Raw genomic sequence first — 25,805 nt, 5'->3', positions numbered from 1 at the left:
TTAGTTTTAAATTGTATGTGCAATTGCTGTTGGAATTCATGTGCAATTACTGTGACATTCATGTGCAATCTATGTGCCGTCGAGACACATATTCATGTGCAATTACTGTCGTGATCACATGCAATGGTATTTATTTATTTATTTGTCTATGGGAGTTTTTATTTATTTATAGGAGATCTTCTACTGAAAGTGTTTTTCAGACTTCCTATAAGTGATCTGTTCTTCTGTATCTACCTCTGTATCTACCTGCGTTGCACCAATGAAATTTCCCCATGTGGGACAATAAAGGAATATCTTATCTTATCTTAAATTTATTTAGTATTGATTAGAGAAGAAAGAAATTGCACACACCAACACACCAGCTGAATTTTCTATTTTAATTTTAATTTAATCTATTTAATTTGAAGCCTTACACAATCAAATGTGCAAGACCTCCACCCATGAATAAATAATCACTGTGGAAACATAACCACAATAATGACATTCATATAATGTCAAGTTTAATCTCATATGCACCAGACATTTTACATAGTGCACTTTTAAATATGCAAATGTTTTTATTATACCATTACGCAATCTTGTGGAATAGTTACAAATCGATGGACCAGATTTGAATTTTGAAATAGTTGGTCGCTATTACAACTATTGAGTGGGGGTATTACAGAATTATTACTGCTATAATATACTATAATTTCTGCTTGCTATAGAGCCTGAGTTTGACTTGTCTTTTATTTTATTCTCAGGCTGAGGTGGAACATCTGAAACCCTTGTTTGTCAAATATGTTGAGCCCACGCTGACCTTTAAGAAGAACTGCAAAGAGCTTATTCCCATCACTGAGCTGAACGGAATCACGTCCCTGTGTCGCCTCTATGACTGTCTGGCCACCACACAAAATGGAGTATGGCACCAGACAACAGACAGTATTTACCACACTTCTAAGAACACAAGCTCTAGTCAAGTTATTTTTTCTTTCAGATCAATGTTTCAGATACAGAAAACTTGGAGCGCATGGTTGAGCTTTGGTTCATTTTCAGTCTCATCTGGTCCATCGGGGCCTCGGTCAATGAAGATGGACGCAAGAAGATGGACAACTTTCTGAGAGAGCTGGAGGGGACCTTCCCCATTAAGGTCCAGTGCTCCGCCCTTTTTTGGTTTCATTTTTCAACTTTATTCATGACAGTCTACAATTTGATGTAAACTATGATCAATATTCACCACAGGGACTATTCCACCAAATCAGTTCATAATCAGATGACCAATAGAACCTGACATATGTACTTTAAAAATAACATCAACTTTTGGGGACTGTTTAGGACACTGTCTACGAGTACTGTGTGGACACCAAACACAGGGCATGGACTTCTTTTGAAGAAAAGCTCACTGAAGGATGGAGATACAATACAAAGTAAGGACAGATTGCAATGCACTACATACTACACTGTATATTTGTTATTTCACTATCATTAAAGGCCGTGGCTACAGAGCCGCGGCGCGGTCAAATAGCCCAGCAGTTTCAGGAGCCGCAGCACAAAATAGCCTAGCAGTTTCGGCCGCGCGCCGCGGCTCTGTAGACACTCCCATCATTAAATGTTGTGATTTCACTGCTTTGAAAATATACATTTTGTTAAAAGAACACTAATAATTTAATATTACATGCACAATTCACACTTTTCACAAGGGAATGCCATTTCACAGAAAAAGACACACATAAAATACAATTTACATTTGCATGACATTCCAACATACAGATAATATACAAGTGCATAATCAAACAGAGAGGTTTACAGTTTGTTCTGTTAGCCCTGAACACAAGGACCCGGTCTGGACACGCACCCGTGATAAAGCCAGCATAACCATTGTTGCCATGTTAGAAAAGCTAGCGTCACCTCTGAAAAGAGACACGTGCAGCTATCTCACTCAGAGGGAAAAACTAGCTTGTGAGCATTCTTACCGGAATGGTGGTAGATCTATAAAAGAGGCTACGGGCACGGTAGGAAGCAGGAAGAAGAAGGTGCAGTCTGGGTCTGGAATCTAAAAGTCCTCTTTATGGCGTCCAGGGGAAAAACCATGAGACTTTTCACGGGACACTCTCCATCGGCGGGGGCGTCTGCAGTAGTGTGGCAGTCCAGGCAGGTGAGGTGTGTCTGGATGGAGAGGCACCACAGTTTATCACCTGACACTGGAAGGTGACGGCAGGTTCAGGCAGTAAAGCAGTCGTGACTCCAATCTTAAATTCTCTTCTCGTCTTCTGTGGGACAAAAGTTTCATGGTGCTGAGTTGTAAAGAGGGTGTTTGTATCGAATACACAGGCTCATATAGAGTCCAGAGGACCCCTCACATGATTGGAGCAGGTGGACATTTTTTTCTCAGGGAGTGGACTAGCCAATAGCGAAGCCCGTTGAGGGCGTAGCACATACGACATAGCACGCTTTGTAAATCTGGGCCTTAGTATTTGTTTATTGATTCCTACACATTGGTATCCATGGGTTTCAGTCACATGACTCCTGACTGTTGTGAAGGGAACATGCATTTTCCCCCAATGCAGCATACAAACACCACATTCCACGGATGCTATGCTAGCAAATGCTCATTTTTGACATGCTATTTCACAATCAGGTTAAGGCTAGAGTAAGGGTTTGCTTTCAGCCTATTCAAAATATGAAATATATAGATTTTCTGTCTTTTTTTTTTATCAACACTGACTTATAGACACCAGAATTTAATTCATCAGTATCCAAAGTATAAATAATTTATTCATTTGCCAAAATTATAGATCCTTAGTATTGATTCACACCTTCTTGACTTGTATTATTTAATTTATCTTTATGATGAGAAGGTTAGACCTTATGGTTTGGGGAGTGGAGACAAACAATTATGCATAGATCATGATAATCAGTAAAAAGTATAAACCCTGACATGGCTTCCATTGCTTCCTCGTGTTCTTCTGGTTGTATTTTTGCAGTGCGCCGTTCTATAAGATCTTGGTGCCCACGGTGGACACGGTGCGGTACAACTTCCTGGTGAAGGCTCTTGTGGCGGCGCAGTACCCAGTCCTGCTCTCTGGACCTGTGGGAACTGGAAAGACCTCTGTGGCCCAGAGCATCCTGCAGGGCTTAGACAGCGTCAAGTGGGCCACGCTCACCATCAACATGTCCTCACAGGTCACATACATCTGCTCTCATTAAACCCACTCAACAGGCGGCAAATCTGGACCTTGACATTTCATCTGGCTTGCAACCATTTTATTGACCCAAATATTTGAAAGAGTTTCCAATCCATAGAAACCGCAGCCCCTCAATCTGCTTGGCACCACACTGCACCCACACATCACCCACACATAAATGCATATGGGTGAACCTCAAAAGTTACTCAAAAAGTTGCTCTGCATGTGACAGATTTTCCTGATTTAACATTTCACGCAATGAAAAGAACACATCTCCTCGCACCCCTCCGCATGCTACACACGTGTGCAGTGGAAACACAGGTGTAATATAAATATAAATACACACACACACGCACGCACACACACACACACACACACACGCACACATCCACATATTTGACATTTCTACACTTCTGCACAAATGCGACAAAAATGAATCACAGGTAAACGCAAATAATCGCATTATTTTCTGAAATAGATTGCACTAAATTGTAATTATAGAAATAATCTATTATACTTGAATGAATTTAAATAATCTGTCATAACAATGAATGAAAGATTAACATGTCTTCAAGGACAAAGCTGTTCATAATATAATAACATGTGTTTTCGTCCATTCAGATATACAGGCCAATTAATAAATAAAATTAGCCTATAGCATAATTTTATACCATACTTGATTCATTTGGATTTGAATTAGGCCTACGCACATGATGTTGAAATAAACTGGAGTCCATCCTCCCCCAGGCTGTCCTCTCGCCTCTTTTCCTTGTTGCATTTGACTGACTTTGACATTTGACTTAACAGAACACTCGTAATAAGTACGGGAGATTGTTGCGAGTCAAAACTCAAGCAGCGGATTTGAAAGTTTCCCTTCATAAAGCCACGTGCGCACCGTGGATACTTGTGTGTGTGGATTTCCCCACACACTCAAGTAAGGAGAGGAGGCAGAGCAGGGGACACACATGCTCACGGCGCTCTGTAACCACAATGTGCAATCAAAGGAAAGACGTACGCATCGCATTAACATCCCGGCCCTAATAATGATATAGTTTTCTCTCTATTCAGACCACTTCCAATAACATCCAGTCGATCATGGAAAGTCGTCTAGAGAAGAGGACAAAGAGCGTGTTCATGCCGGTCGGAGGTAAACTTCTGCTGTGCTTCCTGGACGACCTGAACATGCCGGCCCTGGACCTGTTTGGCTCCCAGCCTCCTCTGGAGCTGCTGCGACACTGGGTCGACTACAGCTTCTGGTACGACCGACAGAAGCAGACGCTCAAGGTGGTCAAGGTGAGGCAACTACACAGCTATACAGTGTTTTATATTGTTTCTGTATTATATCATTATATCATTATATTATATCAGATTTTTACCAAATTTAATTGAAATAAAGTATTGCGCTTGAGAACCTCATTTTTTTCAACTAAATAGTAACAACTAATTACATTACTTGATTACTGAATTAGTCGACGATTTTTTTAATTGATTAGTTGCAAATAATCAATTTAGTTTCACACATTTCTATCACAAATAACTGTCTATGGTTCCATTGACCTCAAAATACTCCTTGAATTAATGTTCGTCCTGGTTTAGTGCGCTGGCTGAATGTGTCTTGGGGTCAGAAGGTTTTTGGGGAATGGAGAACATTGTGCGAGAAGAAAAGACTCTGACTGATCTCTCCTCTGGTCTCTCCTCTGGTCTCTCCTCTGGTCTTTCCTCTGGTCTCTCCTCTGGCCTCTCCTCTGGTCTCTCCTCTGGTCTCTCCTCTGGTCTCATCTCCTCTGGTCTCTCCTCTGGTCTCTCCTCTGGCCTCTCCTCTGCTCTCTCCTCTGGTCTCTCCTCTGGTCTCTCCTCTGGTCTCTCCTCTGGTCTCTCCTCTGGCCTCTCCTCTGGTCTCATCTCCTCTGGTCTCATCTCCTCTGGTCTCATCTCCTCTGGTCTCTCCTCTGGTCTCTCCTCTGGTCTCTCCTCTGGCCTCTCCTCTGGTCTCTCCTCTGGTCTCTCCTCTGGTCTCATCTCCTCTGGTCTCATCTCCTCTGGTCTCATCTCCTCTGGTCTCTCCTCTGGTCTCTCCTCTGGTCTCTCCTCTGGCCTCTCCTCTGGTCTCTCCTCTGGTCTCTCCTCTGGTCTCATCTCCTCTGGTCTCTCCTCTGGTCTCTCCTCTGGTCTCTCCTCTGGTCTCTCCTCTGGCCTCTCCTCTGGTCTCTCCTCTGGTCTCTCCTCTGGTCTCATCTCCTCTGGTCTCTCCTCTGGTCTCTCCTCTGGCCTCTCCTCTGCTCTCTCCTCTGGTCTCTCCTCTGGTCTCTCCTCTGGCCTCTCCTCTGGTCTCATCTCCTCTGGTCTCTCCTCTGGTCTCTCCTCTGGTCTCTCCTCTGGCCTCTCCTCTGGTCTCATCTCCTCTGGTCTCTCCTCTGGTCTCTCCTCTGGCCTCTCCTCTGGTCTCTCCTCTGGTCTCTCCTCTGGTCTCTCCTCTGGTCTCTCCTCTGGCCTCTCCTCTGGTCTCTCCTCTGGTCTCTCCTCTGGTCTCATCTCCTCTGGTCTCTCCTCTGGTCTCTCCTCTGGCCTCTCCTCTGGCCTCTCCTCTGGCCTCTCCTCTGGTCTCTCCTCTGGTCTCTCCTCTGGTCTCATCTCCTCTGGTCTCTCCTCTGGTCTCTCCTCTGGTCTCTCCTCTGGCCTCTCCTCTGGTCTCTCCTCTGGTCTCTCCTCTGCTCTCTCCTCTGCTCTCTCCTCTGGTCTATCTTCTGGTCTCTCCTCTGGTCTCTCCTCTGGTCTCTCCTCTGGTCTCATCTCCTCTGCTCTCTCCTCTGGTCTATCTTCTGGTCTCTCCTCTGGTCTCTCCTCTGGTCTCTCCTCTGGTCTCATCTCCTCTGGTCTCATCTCCTCTGGTCTCATCTCTGGTCTCATCTCCTCTGGTCTCTCCTCTGGTCTCTCCTCTGGCCTCTCCTCTGGTCTCATTTCCTCTGGTCTCATTTCCTCTGGTCTCTCCTCTGCTCTCTCCTCTGCTCTCTCCTCTGCTCTCTCCTCTGGTCTCTCTTCTGGTCTCTCCTCTGGTCTCTCCTCTGGTCTCTCCTCTGGTCTCTCCTCTGGCCTCTCCTCTGGTCTCTCCTCTGGTCTTTCCTCTGGTCTCATCTCCTCTGGTCTCATCTCCTCTGGTCTCTCCTCTGGTCTCTCCTCTGGTCTCTCCTCTGGTCTCATCTCCTCTGGTCTCATCTCCTCTGGTCTCATCTCCTCTGGTCTCTCCTCTGGTCTCTCCTCTGGTCTCTCCTCTGGTCTCTTCTCTGGCCTCTCCTCTGGCCTCATCTCCTCTGGCCTCATCTCCTCTGGTCTCTCCTCTGGTCTCTCCTCTGGTTTCTCCTCTGGTTTCTCCTCTGGCATCTCCTCTGGTCTCTCCTCTGGTCTCTCCTCTGGTCTCTCCTCTGGCCTCTCCTCTGGTCTCTCTTCTGGTCTCTCCTCTGGTCTCTCCTCTGGTCTCATCTCCTCTGGTCTCTCCTCTGGTCTCTCCTCTGGTCTCTCCTCTGGCCTCTCCTCTGGTCTCTCCTCTGGCCTCTCCTCTGGTCTCATCTCCTCTGGCCTCTCCTCTGGTCTCCTCTGGTCTCTCCTCTGGTCTCTCCCCTGGTCTCTCCTCTGGTCTCTCCTCTGGTCTCTCCTCTGGTCTCATCTCCTCTGGTCTTTCCTCTGGTCTCTCCTCTGGTCTCTCCTCTGGTCTCTCCCCTGGTCTCTCCTCTGGTCTCTCCTCTGGTCTCTCCTCTGGTCTCATCTCCTCTGGTCTTTCCTCTGGTCTTTCCTCTGGTCTCTCCTCTGGTCTCTCCTCTGGTCTCTCCTCTGGTCTCTCCTCTGGTCTCTCCTCTGGCCTCTCCTCTGGTCTCTCTTCTGGTCTCTCCTCTGGTCTCTCCTCTGGTCTCATCTCCTCTGGTCTCTCCTCTGGTCTCTCCTCTGGTCTCTCCTCTGGCCTCTCCTCTGGTCTCTCCTCTGGCCTCTCCTCTGGTCTCATCTCCTCTGGCCTCTCCTCTGGTCTCCTCTGGTCTCTCCTCTGGTCTCTCCCCTGGTCTCTCCTCTGGTCTCTCCTCTGGTCTCTCCTCTGGTCTCATCTCCTCTGGTCTTTCCTCTGGTCTCTCCTCTGGTCTCTCCTCTGGTCTCTCCCCTGGTCTCTCCTCTGGTCTCTCCTCTGGTCTCTCCTCTGGTCTCATCTCCTCTGGTCTTTCCTCTGGTCTTTCCTCTGGTCTCTCCTCTGGTCTCTCCTCTGGTCTCTCCTCTGGTCTCTCCCCTGGTCTCTCCTCTGGTCTCTCCTCTGGTCTCTCCTCTGGTCTCATCTCCTCTGGTCTTTCCTCTGGTCTTTCCTCTGGTCTTTCCTCTGGTCTTTCCTCTGGTCTCTCCTCTGGTCTTTCCTCTGGTCTCTCCTCTGGTCTCTCCTCTGGTCTCATCTCCTCTGGTCTTTCCTCTGGTCTTTCCTCTGGTCTCTCCTCTGGTCTCTCCTCTGGTCTCATCTCCTCTGGTCTTTCCTCTGGTCTCTCCTCTGGTCTCTCCTCTGGTCTTTCCTCTGGTCTTTCCTCTGGTCTCTCCTCTGGTCTCTCCTCTGGTCTCATCTCCTCTGGTCTTTCCTCTGGTCTCTCCTCTGGTCTCTCCTCTGGTCTCTCCTCTGGTCTCTCCTCTGGTCTCTCCTCTGGTCTCTCCTCTGGTCTCATCTCCTCTGGTCTCTCCTCTGGTCTCTCCTCTGGTCTCAGGACATGTTCTTGCTGGCTTCCATGGGGCCTCCTGGTGGGGGCAGGACTCAGATCTCCAGCCGTCTGCAGAGTCGCTTCAACCTCATCAACATGATCTTCCCCAGTGTAAGTTTACTCTCATCACCCTTTTTGTATCTGATCTTTTTATTGACTAATGGGCCTTTTTGTAGTTGCAGTTACTATGTCCATACTGCTGGATTTCAAATCACAAATCTATTGGCCAATAAAATCTAATACAGATGGGAAGAAGCAAAAATGAATATTGTTCAAATGCTAATTCAAAAGTGTCTAGTTACGAATAGAAATCATCAAAGTAATTTTCTGAATTTACTATGTTTTACATGATCAAATTCTAGAATCTGAAAACATACATTTAGCAGGTATATTATACTAATGCAGTTTTTAAAAAAGACTATGGACATATCACCACAAGCCTGACTTCTGCTTGTTTCCATGGAAATGTTGTTCCTTTAGCTATTCAAGGCTATTTTATGGCATAAAACCTGGTCCAAAGTATGGTTTTAACATTACATTTCCATGGAATTATGTAAGTGACAGAAAGTTACATACTTTGCCTTTAAACACACTTGATCATCTAGACAATTGACATTTTGTGTTTATGTCTGTTCAGAAAGAGTTAACTTCACCACATTGGTGTGAATTATTATTTTATTATTACAGTGTATTTATATAGCGCTTTTCCACCTCCAAGGCACTCAAGCGCTTTACTATTGTGGGTGAAGTGTCAAATGCATAAATCAATGAATGATGACGATGAATTCATAATCCTGTCTCAGGTTTGTGTTTGGGGTAAAATAGGGGCAGTGGGGTAGTTGACGATGTATTGTTGACTGAGATTCGGGAGCACGCCTCAACCTCCTACTCCTGCAGCAAACACACCTCCACTCTTTAACCACACCTGTAATTACCCAGAAGCCCTATTTATACAGGCCTATCCCAGCATCTCTTGTTGTCTCTGCTCTCTCGACCCCGCCCTCCAACCCCATGTCTCTATCATCTTCACCTGAACACATCACCATCTAAGGAGGCGGGGTTTTGAATCGGCTGAGACGGAGCCCCCATCCTGAGTCTCTACCCAGCCAACTCTCATCCATCCATCATCCATCCATCATCGATCCATCATCACTATTATCAATAATCATTCTTTCCTATTTCATTGTTGTGGCCTTGCTAGTGAATATGGGTTTTTAGAGTTACTGGCAATACTTTAAAAATGGCCAAAAGTCACAAAACATTTCTATTATGCATTTTCAGGAATCTCAGATAATGCGCATCTACAGCACCATGATAAACCAGAAGCTGCAGGAGTTCAAGGAGGAGTTGAAGCCCATTGGAAATGTGTTGTCCCAGGCCACCATTGAGCTGTACCACGCTGCATCATCCAGGTTCCTCCCCACACCAGCCAAGATACACTACCTCTTCAACCTCCGGGACATCTCCAAGGTACAAAAACACCCACTTCTCTAGCCTGGAAAGCTGTAGATCCTGTACAGAGGATAATCCGTTCATTTCACTGTGTGTACTCATTGGCTTTAAAATGCTCTGGCCTCAGAAAGTTCAAAATTCTAGGAAGTCGACCATAACACGTTTTTACAGATTTAATCTATAACATCTAAATGAAATAGTATGTTCCAGGGCAGGAGTGCTGAGGCCCAAATACATAGTTCTTAAACCCAGGGTGATGCTGATGATGGTGATTCTGAGCAACATGACAATCCTCCTTGCTGCCACTGCAGTCAGAATTTCCCTGTGAATGATGAGCACTTTGACATGGTCTGGATCACACCAGTACAGCAACGCTTTTATTTTAGCTGAAATAAAGTAATTTTTCAGACCAGGTAAACCCCATCCTCCTTTTTTTTTGATAGTTGTAGAGTTTTGAACCGATTACAAGGTATTTTGCCTCGGCATACAAATCCTGAGATTGTTTAATTCCATCAAACAGGGGGACTGGGGAAGGAAATGGGAAGAATCTGGTACAGATAAAGAAAGCTATATAGCTATAGTTTCTTTATTTAAAATACTATCCTCATGGCCAGTGCTTTTTTTTTTTTTTTTTTTTTTTTTTATATATATATACCTGTATACATACACACACACATATATATATATATATATACCTGTATACATACACACACATATATATATATATATATATATATCTCCTGGCAGGAGATATATATATATATATATCTCCTGGCAGGAGACAAACCACTATCAAGTGCTTTGGGACTGTCCTGCTCAAAAATATTAGACTGAAATTAACAAGACACTGCTGTTTTTGACATTGCCTTCTTTCTCAATTTTAGAACTATGTTCTTAGGCTTCAAAACTCCTGCCATGGACACAATAAATGATATCGTTAGAATCTTTTGATGGCAGGAAAAATGGCCACACAAAGAAATAGCTGAACAAACCACACCAGAGATCAAAGACTGGACAGACAGTAACAGTAACGGAAACGGAAGAGATTACATACTGACTTCATTTGGACCATTTGGGACTCTTATTTTCATTTAAATGTGCCTTAATTTTCTTATTAGATTTTTAATGCTAATGCATTCCTTTTGTTTTGGTTTTCACTCTCTGGTCATGTTTTTCTATGTTCTATGTTTAATATTCAAAATTGAAAAGAATAAGAAACGTTCCCTTCTCTTGTCCTACCAGGTTTTCCAAGGTCTACTGCAAGCCCATCCGGACTTCCACGATTCAAAAAAAAACATGGTCAGACTGTGGATTCACGAATGTTTCAGGTACTGCTGTTTCGCCCGTATTTTTGATTTAGTTGTAGTGACATATTTTGCATGTATCTGGTGCTGGTTTCAGGGTGTTCTCGGACAGACTGGTGGATCACAGTGACAGTGAGATCTTTACTGGCCTGTTGTCTGACATATTAGGATCACTTTTTGATCTCACATACCACAACACATGTCCCAACAAACAACAGCCTGTGTTTGGTGAGTCTTTTTCACTTTCAAAATTAACAATGGAAAATATAATTTAAATTCTTCCGCAGGTCAGTGTAGGCTGCAGTCTGATCTGCACATGTTCGGCACAATCAGGCTCATATTATGACAGATACTGAGAGAGGAGAAGTCTTTTTCCTTTGGCCATCAAATTGCACGTGCGTCCTGAGTTTTTGTTTATTGTTTTTAATACGCTGCTACCTGCCACGCCCTCAGATGAGCAGCACCCTGTTTAAAGACTCCTTTGCGGGCCTCCACAGCTGATTCCACCTACATCTCGGAGAATGTCATCTTTTTCCGCCTTTTCTCGTCCGGTCTGTTGCACCCTTATGAATATGCAAAATATGTTATTTCTGCAATTTGCATAGCCATACATAGTATATTAGGGCAGGCTCAGGGCGGGTAACTCATGAGGAATTGGCGCAGCACAGACGTGAGGTGGGATTTAGGAAGAGAGGGTGTACAGGTGTGTTGCACAGGTTTTTATAAATCGACTCTTTTTTTGCGGTTGTGAAATTTCTGCTTTCTTGTACGCACTCTTTCAAGTACAATTTGACGCACTCTTTTATAAATGTGTGGAGTTTGCATATTTCTCCATGTGTCTGAGTGGGTTTCCTCCAAGCACCCCGGTTTCCCCCATCAACCCAAAAACATGCACCATGGGTAAAATCCTTCAGCTACAATAATCCTGACCAAGCCTAGCACAAAGATCTGGAGATGGGTCCCTGGATCCCTGGGTACTGCACTCTAGCAACCACTACTCCTGAGGAGGGGCCCCAGTGGCATTGAAGGATGTGTCAAATGCAGAGGACAAATTTCCCTTTGGGGACTATAAGTGTACCATAACCCTGCATTTCTTTTTCACATTATTTTTACCATTTGATCTTTTGGTCTATTGGTAATGTTTTGAGGATTTTTCTTTTTCAAAATAATTTTGAATTGTTAATTGATATGGAAACCCATGGGGAGCTATTGCTCCCTTTCACAAGATATCATCAGCATTAGCTGTGAAGCTAATAAGAGGCACTGCTTGTCTGAAGTTCTGTTACTCAAGTTGCACTTTTATCTGAGCTTTGTTTAACGCAATCTGAGTATAAAGAACTGGCTTAGTTAAAACCACAACAGTTGAGCTGATTTGTGGTGTTAATAAAGTCCCTTTGTTTCAAATAACAGTTACAAACTAGCATTAGCCAACAGTTTTTCATTTAGTCACATTCACCTTTTGTTGAAAATAAAACTCCTCAACAGGAACATACACGCTTGGATTGATTACAGACTCCTATCTATTTTGTATTTTTTCTTTCATGATGATAGGACACTTCCCTCAAATAAATGTGATGTCGAGTTTGAGACAAGAAGTACTCCATTATGACATCAAATGTATCCGCAGTAGCCTGGCTCTCCTCACAATAGGATGAATCAGTTTAGGTGAATTTTCTGTCCTAAAAGAGCTGCCTTTCCTTTGGCTCTGTCCGATGTGAGACTAAATGTGACCAATTTATAAACTAGCTTTGTCAAAATGTATAATGCTGTTTATTTAGTTTATTTTATTTCTTAATCCAGACTATGCTCATTCTTAAATACACCTGAGCGTCCTCCTGCCTGTTCCATTGTCCTGTAGGTGCTTTCCTGAGCCAGCCGCCGGTATATGAGGACCTCCTGGACATGAACGGTCTGAAGGCCTTCATGGAGACGCAGCTGGAGGACTACAACCTGACCCCAGGAGTGGTGCCCATGAGCCTGGTGCTCTTCAGAGACGCTATAGAACACAGTATGCCACACTTCTCACAACTGCTCCAGCATTGTTCATTTATTCAATATATATTCTATGTTTGTATTAAGAGGTCAGGCACAAGATTAGGAATGACCGTAACGTGAGTACAATTCCATGTTGTAAAAAAAGAGTGCTCCCGGTGGTGCAGTGGTTTAAGGCTTTGCACATGTGTGGTTGCAGCCGTGGGTTTGATTGCTAGCCCTGAACGTTTGTCAAATGTCTATACCCTCTCTCTCCCCATTTCACGCTACAGCTGTTTGTTTGAGCAAAGCCTTCGAGCTCACACATAAATATTTACAAAAAATGAGGAAAGGGAAAGACAATGTGTGAGATGAGAGGACAGGGTGAAATGAGAGGACAGGGTGAAATGAGAGGACAGGGTGAAATGAGAGGACAGGGTGAGATGAGAGGACAGGGTGAGATGAGAGGACAGGGTGAGATGAGAGGACGAGGTGAGATGAGAGGACAGGGTGAGATGAGAGGACAGGGTGAAATGAGAGGACAGGGTGAAGAGGACAGGGTGAGATGAGAGGACAGGGTGAGATGAGAGGACAGGGTGAGATGAGAGGACAGGGTGAAGAGGACAGGGTGAAGAGGACAGGGTGAAATGAGAGGACAGGGTGAGATGAGAGGACAGAGTGAAATGAGAGGACAGGGTGAGATGAGAGGACAGAGTGAGATGAGAGGACAGGGTGAGATGAGAGGACAGGGTGAAATGAGAGGACAGGGTGAAGAGGACAGGGTGAAGAGGACAGGGTGAAATGAGAGGACAGGGTGAGATGAGAGGACAGAGTGAAATGAGAGGACAGGGTGAAATGAGAGAACAGGGTGAGATGAGAGGACAGGGTGAGATGAGAGGACAGAGTGAAATGAGAGGACAGGGTGAAATGAGAGGACAGGGTGAAATGAGAGGACAGGGTGAAGAGGACAGGGTGAAATGAGGGGACAGGGTGAAATGAGAGGACAGGGTGAAATGAGAGGACAGGGTGAAGAGGACAGGGTGAGATGAGAGGACAGGGTGAGATGAGAGGACAGGGTGAAATGAGAGGACAGGGTGAAATGAGAGGACAGGGTGAGATGAGAGGACAGGGTGAGATGAGAGGACAGGGTGAAATGAGAGGAAAGGGTGAGATGAGAGGACAGGGTGAAATGAGAGGACAGGGTGAAATGAGAGGACAGGGTGAGATGAGAGGACAGGGTGAAATGAGAGGACAGGGTGAAATGAGAGGACAGGGTGAGATGAGAGGACAGAGTGAAATGAGAGGACAGGGTGAGATGAGAGGACAGAGTGAAATGAGAGGACAGGGTGAGATGAGAGGACAGGGTGAAATGAGAGGACAGGGTGAGATGAGAGGACAGGGTGAGATGAGAGGACAGGGTGAAATGAGAGGACGGGGTGAAGAGGACAGGGTGAGATGAGAGGACAGGGTGAGATGAGAGGACAGAGTGAAATGAGAGGACAGGGTGAAATGAGAGGACAGGGTGAAGAGGACAGGGTGAAGAGGACAGGGTGAAATGAGAGGACAGGGATAAATGAGAGGACAGGGTGAGATGAGAGGACAGAGTGAAATGAGAGGACAGGGTGAAATGAGAGGACAGGGTGAAATGAGAGGACAGGGTGAAGAGGACAGGGTGAAATGAGAGGACAGGGTGAAGAGGACAGGGTGAAATGAGAGGACAGGGTGAAATGAGAGGACAGGGTGAAATGAGAGGACAGGGTGAGATGAGAGGACAGAGTGAAATGAGAGGACAGGGTGAAATGAGAGGACAGGGTGAAATGAGAGGACAGGGTGAAGAGGACAGGGTGAAATGAGAGGACAGGGTGAAATGAGAGGGCAGGGTGAGATGAGAGGACAGGGTGAAATGAGAGGACAGGGTGAGATGAGAGGACAGGGTGAGATGAGTGGACAGGGTGAGATGAGAGGACAGGGTGAGATGAGAGGACAGGGTGAAATGAGAGGACAGGGTGAGATGAGAGGACAGGGTGAGATGAGAGGACAGGGTGAGATGAGAGGACAGGGTGAGATGAGAGGACAGGGTGAAGAGGACAGGGTGAAATGAGAGGACAGGGTGAGATGAGAGGACAGGGTGAAGAGGACAGGGTGAGATGAGAGGACAGGGTGAAGAGGACAGGATGAAATGAGAGGACAGGGTGAGATGAGAGGACGAGGTGAGATGAGAGGACAGGGTGAGATGAGAGGACAGGGTGAAATGAGAGGACAGGGTGAAGAGGACAGGGTGAGATGAGAGGACAGGGTGAGATGAGAGGACAGGGTGAGATGAGAGGACAGGGTGAAGAGGACAGGGTGAAGAGGACAGGGTGAAATGAGAGGACAGGGTGAGATGAGAGGACAGGGTCAGATGAGAGGACAGAGTGAGATGAGAGGACAGGGTGAGATGAGAGGACAGGGTGAAATGAGAGGACAGGGTGAAGAGGACAGGGTGAAGAGGACAGGGTGAAATGAGAGGACAGAGTGAAATGAGAGGACAGGGTGAAATGAGAGGACAGGGTGAAATGAGAGAACAGGGTGAGATGAGAGGACAGGGTGAGATGAGAGGACAGGGTGAGATGAGAGGACAGGGTGAGATGAGAGGACAGGGTGAAATGAGAGGACAGGGTGAAGAGGACAGGGTGAGATGAGAGGACAGGGTGAGATGAGAGGACAGGGTGAAATGAGAGGACAGGGTGAAATGAGAGGACAGGGTGAGATGAGAGGACAGGGTGAGATGAGAGGACAGGGTGATATGAGAGGACGGGGTGAAGAGGACAGGGTGAGATGAGAGGACAGGGTGAGATGAGAGGACAGAGTGAAATGAGAGGACAGGGTGAAATGAGAGGACAGGGTGAAATGAGAGGACAGGGTGAAGAGGACAGGGTGAAATGAGAGGACAGGGTGAGATGAGAGGACAGGGTGAGATGAGAGGACAGGGTGAAATGAGAGGACAGGGTGAAGAGGACAGGGTGAGATGAGAGGACAGGGTGAGATGAGAGGACAGGGTGAAATGAGAGGACAGGGTGAAATGAGAGGACAGGGTGAGATGAGAGGACAGGGTGAGATGAGAGGACAGGGTGAAATGAGAGGACAGGGTGAAATGAGAGGACAGGGTGATATGAGAGGACGGGGTGAAGAGGACAGGGTGAGATTAGAGGACAGGGTGAGATGAGAGGACAGAGTGAAATGAGAGGACAGGGTGAAATGAGAGGACAGGGTGAAATGAGAGGACAGGGTGAAGAGGACAGGGTGAAATGAGGGGACAGGGTGAAATGAGAGGACAGGGTGAAATGAGAGGACAGGGTGAAGAGGACAGGGTGAGATGAGAGGACAGGGTGAGATGAGAGGACAGGGTGAAATGAGAGGACAGGGTGAAATGAGAGGACAGGGTGAGATGAGAGGACAGGGTGAGATGAGAGGACAGGGGGAAATGAGAGGACAGGGTGAGATGAGAGGACAGGGTGAAATGAGAGGACAGGGTGAGATGAGAGGACAGGGTGAAATGAGAGGACAGGGTGAAATGAGAGGACAGGGTGAGATGAGAGGACAGGGTGAAATGAGAGGACAGGGTGAAATGAGAGGACAGGGTGAGATGAGAGGACAGAGTGAAATGAGAGGACAGGGTGAGATGAGAGGACAGAGTGAAATGAGAGGACAGGGTGAGCTGAGAGGACAGGGTGAAATGAGAGGACAGGGTGAGATGAGAGGACAGGGTGAGATGAGAGGACAGGGTGAAATGAGAGGACGGGGTGAAGAGGACAGGGTGAGATGAGAGGACAGGGTGAGATGAGAGGACAGAGTGAAATGAGAGGACAGGGTGAAATGAGAGGACAGGGTGAAGAGGACAGAGTGAAATGAGAGGACAGGGTGAAATGAGAGGACAGGGTGAAGAGGACAGGGTGAAATGAGAGGACAGGGTGAAATGAGAGGACAGGGTGAAATGAGAGGACAGGGTGAGATGAGAGGACAGGGTGAGATGAGAGGACAGGGTGAAATGAGAGGACAGGGTGAGATGAGAGGACAGGGTGAAATGAGAGGACAGGGTGAGATGAGAGGACAGGGTGAGATGAGTGGACAGGGTGAGATGAGAGGACAGGGTGAGATGAGAGGACAGGGTGAAATGAGAGGACAGGGTGAAATGAGAGGACAGGGTGAGATGAGAGGACAGGGTGAGATGAGAGGACAGGGTGAGATGAGAGGACAGGGTGAAGAGGACAGGGTGAAATGAGAGGACAGGGTGAGATGAGAGGACAGGGTGAAGAGGACAGGGTGAGATGAGAGGACAGGGTGAAGAGGACAGGGTGAAATGAGAGGACAGGGTGAGATGAGAGGACGAGGTGAGATGAGAGGACAGGGTGAGATGAGAGGACAGGGTGAAATGAGAGGACAGGGTGAGATGAGAGGACAGGGTGAGATGAGAGGACAGGGTGAAGAGGACAGGGTGAAGAGGACAGGGTGAAATGAGAGGACAGGGTGAGATGAGAGGACAGGGTGAGATGAGAGGACAGAGGGGGATGAGAGGACAGGGTGAGATGAGAGGACAGGGTGAAATGAGAGGACAGGGTGAAGAGGACAGGGTGAAGAGGACAGGGTGAAATGAGAGGACAGAGTGAAATGAGAGGACAGGGTGAAATGAGAGGACAGGGTGAAATGAGAGAACAGGGTGAGATGAGAGGACAGGGTGAGATGAGAGGACAGGGTGAGATGAGAGGACAGGGTGAGATGAGAGGACAGGGTGAAATGAGAGGACAGGGTGAAGAGGACAGGGTGAGATGAGAGGACAGGGTGAGATGAGAGAACAGGGTGAAATGAGAGGACAGGGTGAGATGAGAGGACAGGGTGAGATGAGAGGACAGGGTGATATGAGAGGACGGGGTGAAGAGGACAGGGTGAGATGAGAGGACAGGGTGAGATGAGAGGACAGAGTGAAATGAGAGGACAGGGTGAAATGAGAGGACAGGGTGAAATGAGAGGACAGGGTGAAATGAGAGGACAGGGTGAGATGAGAGGACAGGGTGAGATGAGAGGACAGGGTGAAATGAGAGGACAGGGTGAAATGAGAGGACAGGGTGAGATGAGAGGACAGGGTGAAATGAGAGGACAGGGTGAAATGAGAGGACAGGGTGAGATGAGAGGACAGGGTGAAATGAGAGGACAGGGTGAAATGAGAGGACAGGGTGAAATGAGAGGACAGAGTGAAATGAGAGGACAGGGTGAGATGAGAGGACAGGGTGAAATGAGAGGACGGGGTGAAGAGGACAGGGTGAGATGAGAGGACAGGGTGAGATGAGAGGACAGAGTGAAATGAGAGGACAGGGTGAAATGAGAGGACAGGGTGAAATGAGAGGACAGGGTGAAGAGGACAGGGTGAGATGAGAGGACAGAGTGAAATGAGAGGACAGGGTGAGATGAGAGGACAGGGTGAAATGAGAGGACAGAGTGAAATGAGAGGACAGGGTGAAATGAGAGGACAGGGTGAAATGAGAGGACAGGGTGAGATGAGAGGACAGGGTGAAATGAGAGGACAGGGTGAGATGAGAGGACAGGGTGAAATGAGAGGACAGGGTGAGATGAGAGGACAGGGTGAAATGAGAGGACAGGGTGAAATGAGAGGACAGGGTGAAATGAGAGGACAGGGTGAGATGAGAGGACAGAGTGAAATGAGAGGACAGGGTGAAATGAGAGGACAGGGTGAAATGAGAGGACAGAGTGAAATGAGAGGACAGGGTGAGATGAGAGGACAGAAGGGAAATGAGAGGACAGGGTGAGATGAGAGGACAGGGTGAAATGAGAGGACAGGGTGAGATGAGAGGACAGGGTGAGATGAGAGGACAGAGTGAAATGAGAGGACAGGGTGAGATGAGAGGACAGGGTGAAATGAGAGGACAGGGTGAGATGAGAGGACAGGGTGAAATGAGAGGACAGAGTGAAATGAGAGGGCAGAGTGAAATGAGAGGACAGGGTGAAATGAGAGGACAGGGTGAAATGAGAGGACAGGGTGAAATGAGAGGACAGGGTGAGATGAGAGGACAGGGTGAAATGAGAGGACAGGGTGAGATGAGAGGACAGAGTGAAATGAGAGGACAGGGTGAGATGAGAGGACAGAGTGAAATGAGAGGACAGGGTGAAATGAGAGAACAGGGTGAAATGAGAGGACAGGGTGAGATGAGAGGACAGGGTGAGATGAGAGGACAGGGTGAGATGAGAGGACAGGGTGAAATGAGAGGACCGGCTGTGCTGTGACCACTGGGCAGGACACAACTGGATCGTTGTCCACACTGGAACACTTCTGGACAAATGAGGAATTACACTGACTTGTTTCTAAGAGTTTTGGGCAAAAAGCGTGGATCTGGTTTGGGAACTTGAGAACACAAGAAGGACATTAGCAGACAACAGAAACCACCTTTGTTTCAATCTTAGATGGAGACAGAACAATATGATACCGAAGAGTCGACAGATTCAAAAATGAAGCTCATGTTGTGAAACTGGAGCAGTTTCCTCAGAACAAATGCAGTGGGAGATGACTTCTTCATCTGGCTCGCGGACAGAGGAAGATCATATAATAATAATAACGTCATAAGGCGCTGGTACAGCTGGCAGCCCGGTGTAAACGCTCTCTCTTCTTTCTCACAATTATTGTGCTTTATCTCCTATATTTTGTAAATATAGTAAGTATATTTTTTCTATTTTACTGTACGATAGGGACACGCGCTGGAATAGTTTTTTAATTCAACTGTTTTTGACTTTTTTCGGCTGGATTTGAGCGTTTTTCGTTGCGTTCGTTGTGTTGTTGTGACGTGAGCTAGCTCCGAGCGAGCCCACCAGCCCCCCCGCGCCCTCCGGCCGCGCTAAAGTACGGCGTGTCGTCGGTACACGTTTATATACACGTTTATATGAAAGAGGAACTTCACGAACGATCGGGACACGCACTGGAATCGCTTTAAATTAACTTGTTTTGACTTTATTCGGCTGGATTGAGTGTTTTCGTCGTGTCGTTGCGATGTGTCTTGGCTCTGAGTCCCCCGGCTCCGGCCCCGCCGCCCGGCCTGCGCCGTACCGCGTTTACACAAAGGAGGAACTCATGAAACTGAGGAGAACAGTCGTCTTACCCGGAGATCGTCACGTTATCCCGGCGGACATCCTAAGGAAAACGCAACGAAGCAGACGGGCTGGACGTAAACTCCGAGAGAAGAGAGGGACAAACAGGAAGTCGGTTCCCGCCGTAGTCATGGGTAACGTGAGGTCCCTTCAAAATAAAATGACGGAAATAGCGAGCCTCATGCGGTCCCAGAGGATTTATAGGGACAGCAGCGTCTTGATTTTCACAGAGACCTGGTTAACAGCAGAAATGCCAGACTCTATTGTAGGTTTGGACAATTTTCATCTGCTGCGGGCGGACAGAACGAGAGAATGCTTGAAGAAAAGAGGTGGAGGTCTGGCGGTGTATGTGAACACGAGCTGGTGCAAACCCGAACACTGCACAGTGAGGGAGCAGCTATGTAACAAGGATATTGAACTATTGGCTATTGGCATGAGGCCAGATTATCTGCCCCGGGAGTTCTCACATGTGATTTTGATCGCAGTCTATGTGGCCCCGTCTGCCAATGCTGAAGATGCTTGTGAAGCACCGCCCTCCTTGTAGGCTGCAAACACAGCATCCACAGGCTCTCTTCCTCATCTCTGGTGACTTTAACCACGCTTCTCCCTCTTCTGTTCTACCAACATACACCCAGTATGTTACCTGCCCCACCAGAGAGAATAGAACATTGGACTTGTTTTTTGCCAACACCAAGGAGGCTTATTCCTCTTCCCCCCTCCCTCCCCTGGGCAGCTCGGACAACAACCTTGTACATCTGAGGCCTGTGTATGAACCCATCGTGCGCAGGCAGCCTGTGGTGTCCCGTGAGGTGAGGATGTGGTCTGCTGAGAGCGAGGAGGCTCTGAGGGACTGCTTCAGCACCACTGTCTGGACTGAGCTTTATGACCCACATGGGGAGGACATCAACACCATCACAGAGTGCATCACAGACTACATCAACTTCTGTTTTGAGAACATTGTTCCCTCCCGGACGGTGCGGTGTTTTCCAAACAACAAGCCATGGATTAACCGTGAACTGAAGGCTCTGCTGAAGGAGAAGAAGAGAGCCTTCAGGTCAGGGAACAAGGAGGAGCTGAGGACTGTGCAGAAGGAACTGAGGAGGAAGATCAGGCAGGCTGAGGCCGGCTACAAGAGGAGGATGGAGGAGCAGCTGCAGCAAAAGAACATTCAGGGAGTGTGGAGGAGCCTGAAAACCATCTCGGGCTTCAAAATCCCCCCTGCCCAGACAGAGGGGGATCTACAGTGGGTGAATGATTTAAATGCTCACTTCTTGAGGTTTGATCGGTCACCCGCCCCTCCCCCTGCACAGCTGCATGCTCCCTCTTCCACAGCTGGACAATGCCCTGCATCTGTTCCTCTTCGCTTATCTGCCCCGGACCATCAGCTCCCCACTTCGCCTGGACTCACCCATCCCCCCAGCACACGGTGCCCCTGCCAACCACTGACTGTCACAGCAGCACAGGTGAGGAGTGAGCTGAAGAGGATTAAAGTGAGGAAGGCAGCAGGACCTGATTGCATCAGCCCCAGGCTCCTTAAGTCCTGCGCAGATGAACTGTGTGGAGTTATGGAGCATGTCTTCAACATGAGCCTGAAGCTGAGGGTGGTACCACAGGTCTGGAAGACCTCCTGTCTGGTACCTGTGCCTAAGACACCGCGCCCCAAAGACCTCAACAGCTTCAGGCCAGTGGCTCTCACAGACCGACCCCAGTTTGTGAGAGCACGGGACTGTGTGTCTGACACTCGGACCTGCAGTGTGGGGGCGCCCCAGGGCACTGTCCTCGCGCCCTTTCTCTTCACCCTTTACACTGCAGACTTCAGACATGACACGGACAGCTGTGTCCTGCAGAAGTTCTCTGACGACTCTGCCATCATCGGACTTATCACGGACGACGATGACGCGGAGTACAGAGGACTGGCGCAGGACTTTGTGGACTGGTGTCAGCGGAACCACCTCCTCATCAACGCGGGGAAGACCAAGGAGATGGTGGTGGATTTCCGCAGACGCCACCCCACTGCCCCCTCACCAGTGAACATCCAGGGACGGGACATTGAGAGAGTGGACTCATACAAGTACCTGGGTGTTCATCTGAACCACAAACTGGACTGGACTCATAACACAGACGCACTGTACAGGAAGAGCCAGAGTCGGCTCTACCTCTTGAGGAGACTCAGGTCTTCTGGAGTGACAGGGCCACTCCTGAAGACCTTCTACGACTCTGTGGTGGCATCAGCCCTCCTGTATGGTGTGGCCTGTTGGAGCAGCAGCATCACAGAGAGGGAGAGGAAGAGGCTGGACAGAGTCATCAAGAAGTCCAGCTCCGTCCTGGGCTGTGCTCTGGACTCGGTGCAGGAGGTGGGGGACAGGAGGGTCCTGGCTAGATTCACATCTATGCTGGACCATGAGTGTCACCCCCTGCAGGACACTCTCTCCGCTCTGGAGAGCAGCTTCAGTGAGAGACTGATCCACCCTCGCTGTGTGAAGGAAAGGTTTCGCAGGTCTTTCCTTCCTGCTGCTGTCAGACTTTATAACAAACACTGTTAGTACTGAACACTCGCAATACTGACCTAACCTAATACTGATGTGCAATTGCTGTTGGAATTCATGTGCAATTCATGTGCAATTACTGTGAAATTCATGTGCAATCTATGTGCTGTCGTGACACATTTTCATGTGCAATTACTGTTGTGATCACATGCAATGGTATTTATGTATTTATTTATTTATTTGTCTATGGGAGTTTTTTATTTATTTATAGGAGATCTTCTACTGAAAGTGTTTTTCAGACTTCCTATAAGTGATCTGTTCTTCTGTATCTACCTCTGTATCTACCTGCGTTGCACCAATGAAATTTCCCCATGTGGGACAATAAAGGAATATCTTATCTTAATAAAGCTATGTTTCAGTCCCTCACTAGAGAATGCTGTGTGAACATGCTGCTACAAGACATGCTGTTTTTAAACTTGTTTTTTGGTAAATATGTAAATGACTTCCCTTGAGCCACCGCTCTGTCACTCTCAATCCGCTAAGGTGGCTATCCTAGCGCTACACTTGAATAGATGCTTTTACATTCTATCTGCGCTGGAGCAAAACAGCAGGTACATGATTAACAAACAGACATCAACTAAACATCAAAAGCAACACAATCTCGGTTAGAGCTGGGTTTCGATTCAAATTTCAAGAATCGATTCGATTCCGATTTTTACGTTTCAAAATCGATTTTTTCCGATTTCTCAGATTCCGTCCGATTCGCTCCGATTTCGATCTGATTTCCGATTCGATTTCGATTCGATCCGGGGGTTAATGTTATTAAAAATGAAAAATGTATTTGAACCGTTTCCTTCACTTCATGACTGTGTAGAGAAGCAACATATTAAAACTAGTATTATATCAATATTAAACAGAGTATTGGTAGTTACTGATGGAAGACTGATGAAAAGGTTAAGGGTCAATCTACCTTCAAGAAAGATAATCCAGGAGTCCTGAATTATCTTTCTTGAAGGTAGATTGAAGTTCACTGAGGGAAATGTAGAAAATAATTTTAATTTAAAAAAAAAAAAAAAAAAAAAAAAATTGATCTTTGGACGTACGAATCGATAATCGGTCATTAATATGCGAATCGATTAAAAATTGGAAAATGTATTATTTCAACCCAGCTCTAATCGTGGCACTTTTATTGTTTATGATTTTATTTATCTTTTCAATTTTGAAAACGTTTAAAACATAAACTACAGAACAGACACAAAACGAGACCAGAGAGTGGAATAAAAAAGTACAATTTTAAATAGAGGATCAACAAAAGATCATCTATTTGAAGGAGTTGGACCTGCAACGAGTTGGCCCCTGTCCAGGGTGTACCCCGCCTAAGGCCCAAAGTCACTGGGTCAGGCTTCAGTCACCCGCGACCCCTAACGGGAAAAAGCGATAGAAAATGAATAAATGAACGATCAACAAAAGAAACACAATTATATCACAGAAGAATTCAAATAAAAGTCCCATTGGGAGTTAGTCCATTTCCAAATGAAGTCTGAATGTTAGTTTTTACATTTTTCTAATATCTGTCGTTGGTGATTTTTTGTCCATATATGGGCTGCACCAGACAATAAACCGCAGGTGAGATATTTAAACATAAATATAGTACACGATAGTGACACGCCAATTGTCTTTTGAACCGGGGGGCCTTGTGGTGCGCCCGGGGCCCCCTGCAGTGCTGTGGGACAAATTAGACTCATTCTCCGTGAATATAAGTCCAATTGTAATAAAACACACAGCGTTTCGAAGCTTTAAATGGACAGTGCTTCTTCTGTCCACTGACGTCTTCTTCTACAGTGTCAAACGCTTGTGCTTCCTGCTAGAGCGCCCCCCGGTGGCCGTTAGACAGTCAAATCTATAAATTCAACGCACCGTTGTATCAGCTGCAGGGTTCAAAGTGTGGGAAAAAAGTAGCGGCTTAAAGTCCAAAAAGTACGGTACACTCCAAAGACATCTATGTGTCATCTATTGTGTCCATATGAGTTTATGAGCCCAAGTACACAGTTCTAAAGTTCAGCCGGATGGAAATGTAAGAAACAATCTGAGGTGCATTTTGAACCTCAGTCCCATATTTTTGAGCAACAGGAAAGTCCCAACACATGTGATAGTGTTTTCTTCCTGTTGCCACAGTTTCCCCAACAGTTAGCATGTCCTTGTGAGTAAAGGGCACTTTGACCCCGGGTTATGAAAAATGTGACACAATCAGACGTTGACCCCTCTTTCCAATTTGTTTTGGATATATTTAGTAGAGTAGCTTTCCAGAATAGCAGTGCAGGTTTTATTGTCACCACCATCAGTGTTTAGGGTCCTATCATATCCTGCTCTGCACCTCCTCTGTACCTCCTCTGTACCTGCTCTGTACCTCCTCTGTACCTGCTCTGTACCTCCTCTGTACCTGCTCTGTACCTGCTCTGTACCTCCTCTGTACCTGCTCTTTACCTCCTCTGTACCTCCTTTGTACCTGCTCTGTACCTCTTCTGTACCTCCTCTGTACCTGCTCTGTACCTCCTCTGTACCTCCTCTGTACCTCCTCTGTACCTGCTCTGTACCTGCTCTGTACCTGCTCTGTACCTCCTCTGTACCTGCTCTGTACCTCCTCTGTACCTCCTCTGTACCTGCTCTGTACCTGCTCTGTACCTCCTCTATACCTGCTCTTTACCTCCTCTGTACCTCCTCTGTACCTGCTCTGTACCTCCTCTGTACCTGCTCTGTACCTCCTCTGTACCTCCTCTGTACCTGCTCTGTACCTCCTCTGTACCTGCTCTGTACCTGCTCTGTACCTCCTCTGTACCTCCTCTGTACCTGCTCTTTACCTCCTCTGTACCTCCTCTGTACCTGCTCTGTACCTCCTCTGTACCTGCTCTGTACCTCCTCTGTACCTCCTCTGTACCTGCTCTGTACCTCCTCTGTACCTGCTCTGTACCTGCTCTGTACCTGCTCTGTACCTGCTCTGTACCTCCTCTGTACCTGCTCTGTACCTCCTCTGTACCTCCTCTGTACCTGCTCTGTACCTCCTCTGTACCTGCTCTGTACCTCCTCTGTACCTGCTCTGTACCTGCTCTGTACCTCCTCTGTACCTCCTCTGTACCTGCTCTTTACCTCCTCTGTACCTCCTCTGTACCTGCTCTGTACCTCCTCTGTACCTGCTCTGTACCTCCTCTGTACCTCCTCTGTACCTGCTCTGTACCTCCTCTGTACCTGCTCTGTACCTGCTCTGTACCTGCTCTGTACCTGCTCTGTACCTGCTCTGTACCTCCTCTGTACCTGCTCTGTACCTCCTCTGTATCTCCTCTGTACCTCCTCTGTACCTCCTCTGTACCTGCTCTGTACCTGCTCTGTACCTCCTCTGTACCTCCTCTGTACCTGCTCTGTACCTCCTCTGTACCTCCTCTGTACCTGCTCTGTACCTCCTCTGTACCTGCTCTGTACCTGCTCTTTACCTCCTCTGTACCTCCTCTGTACCTGCTCTGTACCTCCTCTGTACCTCCTCTGTACCTGCTCTGTACCTGCTCTGTACCTGCTCTGTACCTGCTC

At 47.2% G+C, this 25,805-nt stretch overlaps 1 protein-coding gene across 1 annotated transcript in view; it reads left to right on the top strand.

Moving 5' to 3' along the window:
- dnah2 (dynein, axonemal, heavy chain 2) overlaps nt 1-25,805 on the top strand; it is a 208,609-nt gene that overhangs the window by 61,703 nt on the left and 121,101 nt on the right. Inside the window, exons 45-54 of the mRNA XM_072458523.1 lie at nt 744-899; nt 977-1,129; nt 1,315-1,406; nt 2,964-3,162; nt 4,233-4,457; nt 7,889-7,993; nt 9,164-9,352; nt 10,577-10,662; nt 10,736-10,866; nt 12,497-12,646. Of these exons, the coding sequence (XP_072314624.1) occupies nt 744-899; nt 977-1,129; nt 1,315-1,406; nt 2,964-3,162; nt 4,233-4,457; nt 7,889-7,993; nt 9,164-9,352; nt 10,577-10,662; nt 10,736-10,866; nt 12,497-12,646 (1,486 nt within the window). The remainder of the gene's footprint in view (nt 1-743; nt 900-976; nt 1,130-1,314; nt 1,407-2,963; nt 3,163-4,232; nt 4,458-7,888; nt 7,994-9,163; nt 9,353-10,576; nt 10,663-10,735; nt 10,867-12,496; nt 12,647-25,805) is intronic.

The sequence above is a fragment of the Eucyclogobius newberryi genome, unplaced genomic scaffold, assembly GCF_026437365.1.
Source record: "Eucyclogobius newberryi isolate DKJ021-1_F unplaced genomic scaffold, fEucNew1.0.hap1 SCAF_22, whole genome shotgun sequence".
In the NCBI taxonomy this organism is placed as follows: Eukaryota; Metazoa; Chordata; class Actinopteri; order Gobiiformes; family Gobiidae; genus Eucyclogobius; species Eucyclogobius newberryi.
The sequence above is the reverse complement of the archived record's forward strand: the minus strand, read 5'-3'. Positions and strand labels throughout refer to the sequence as shown.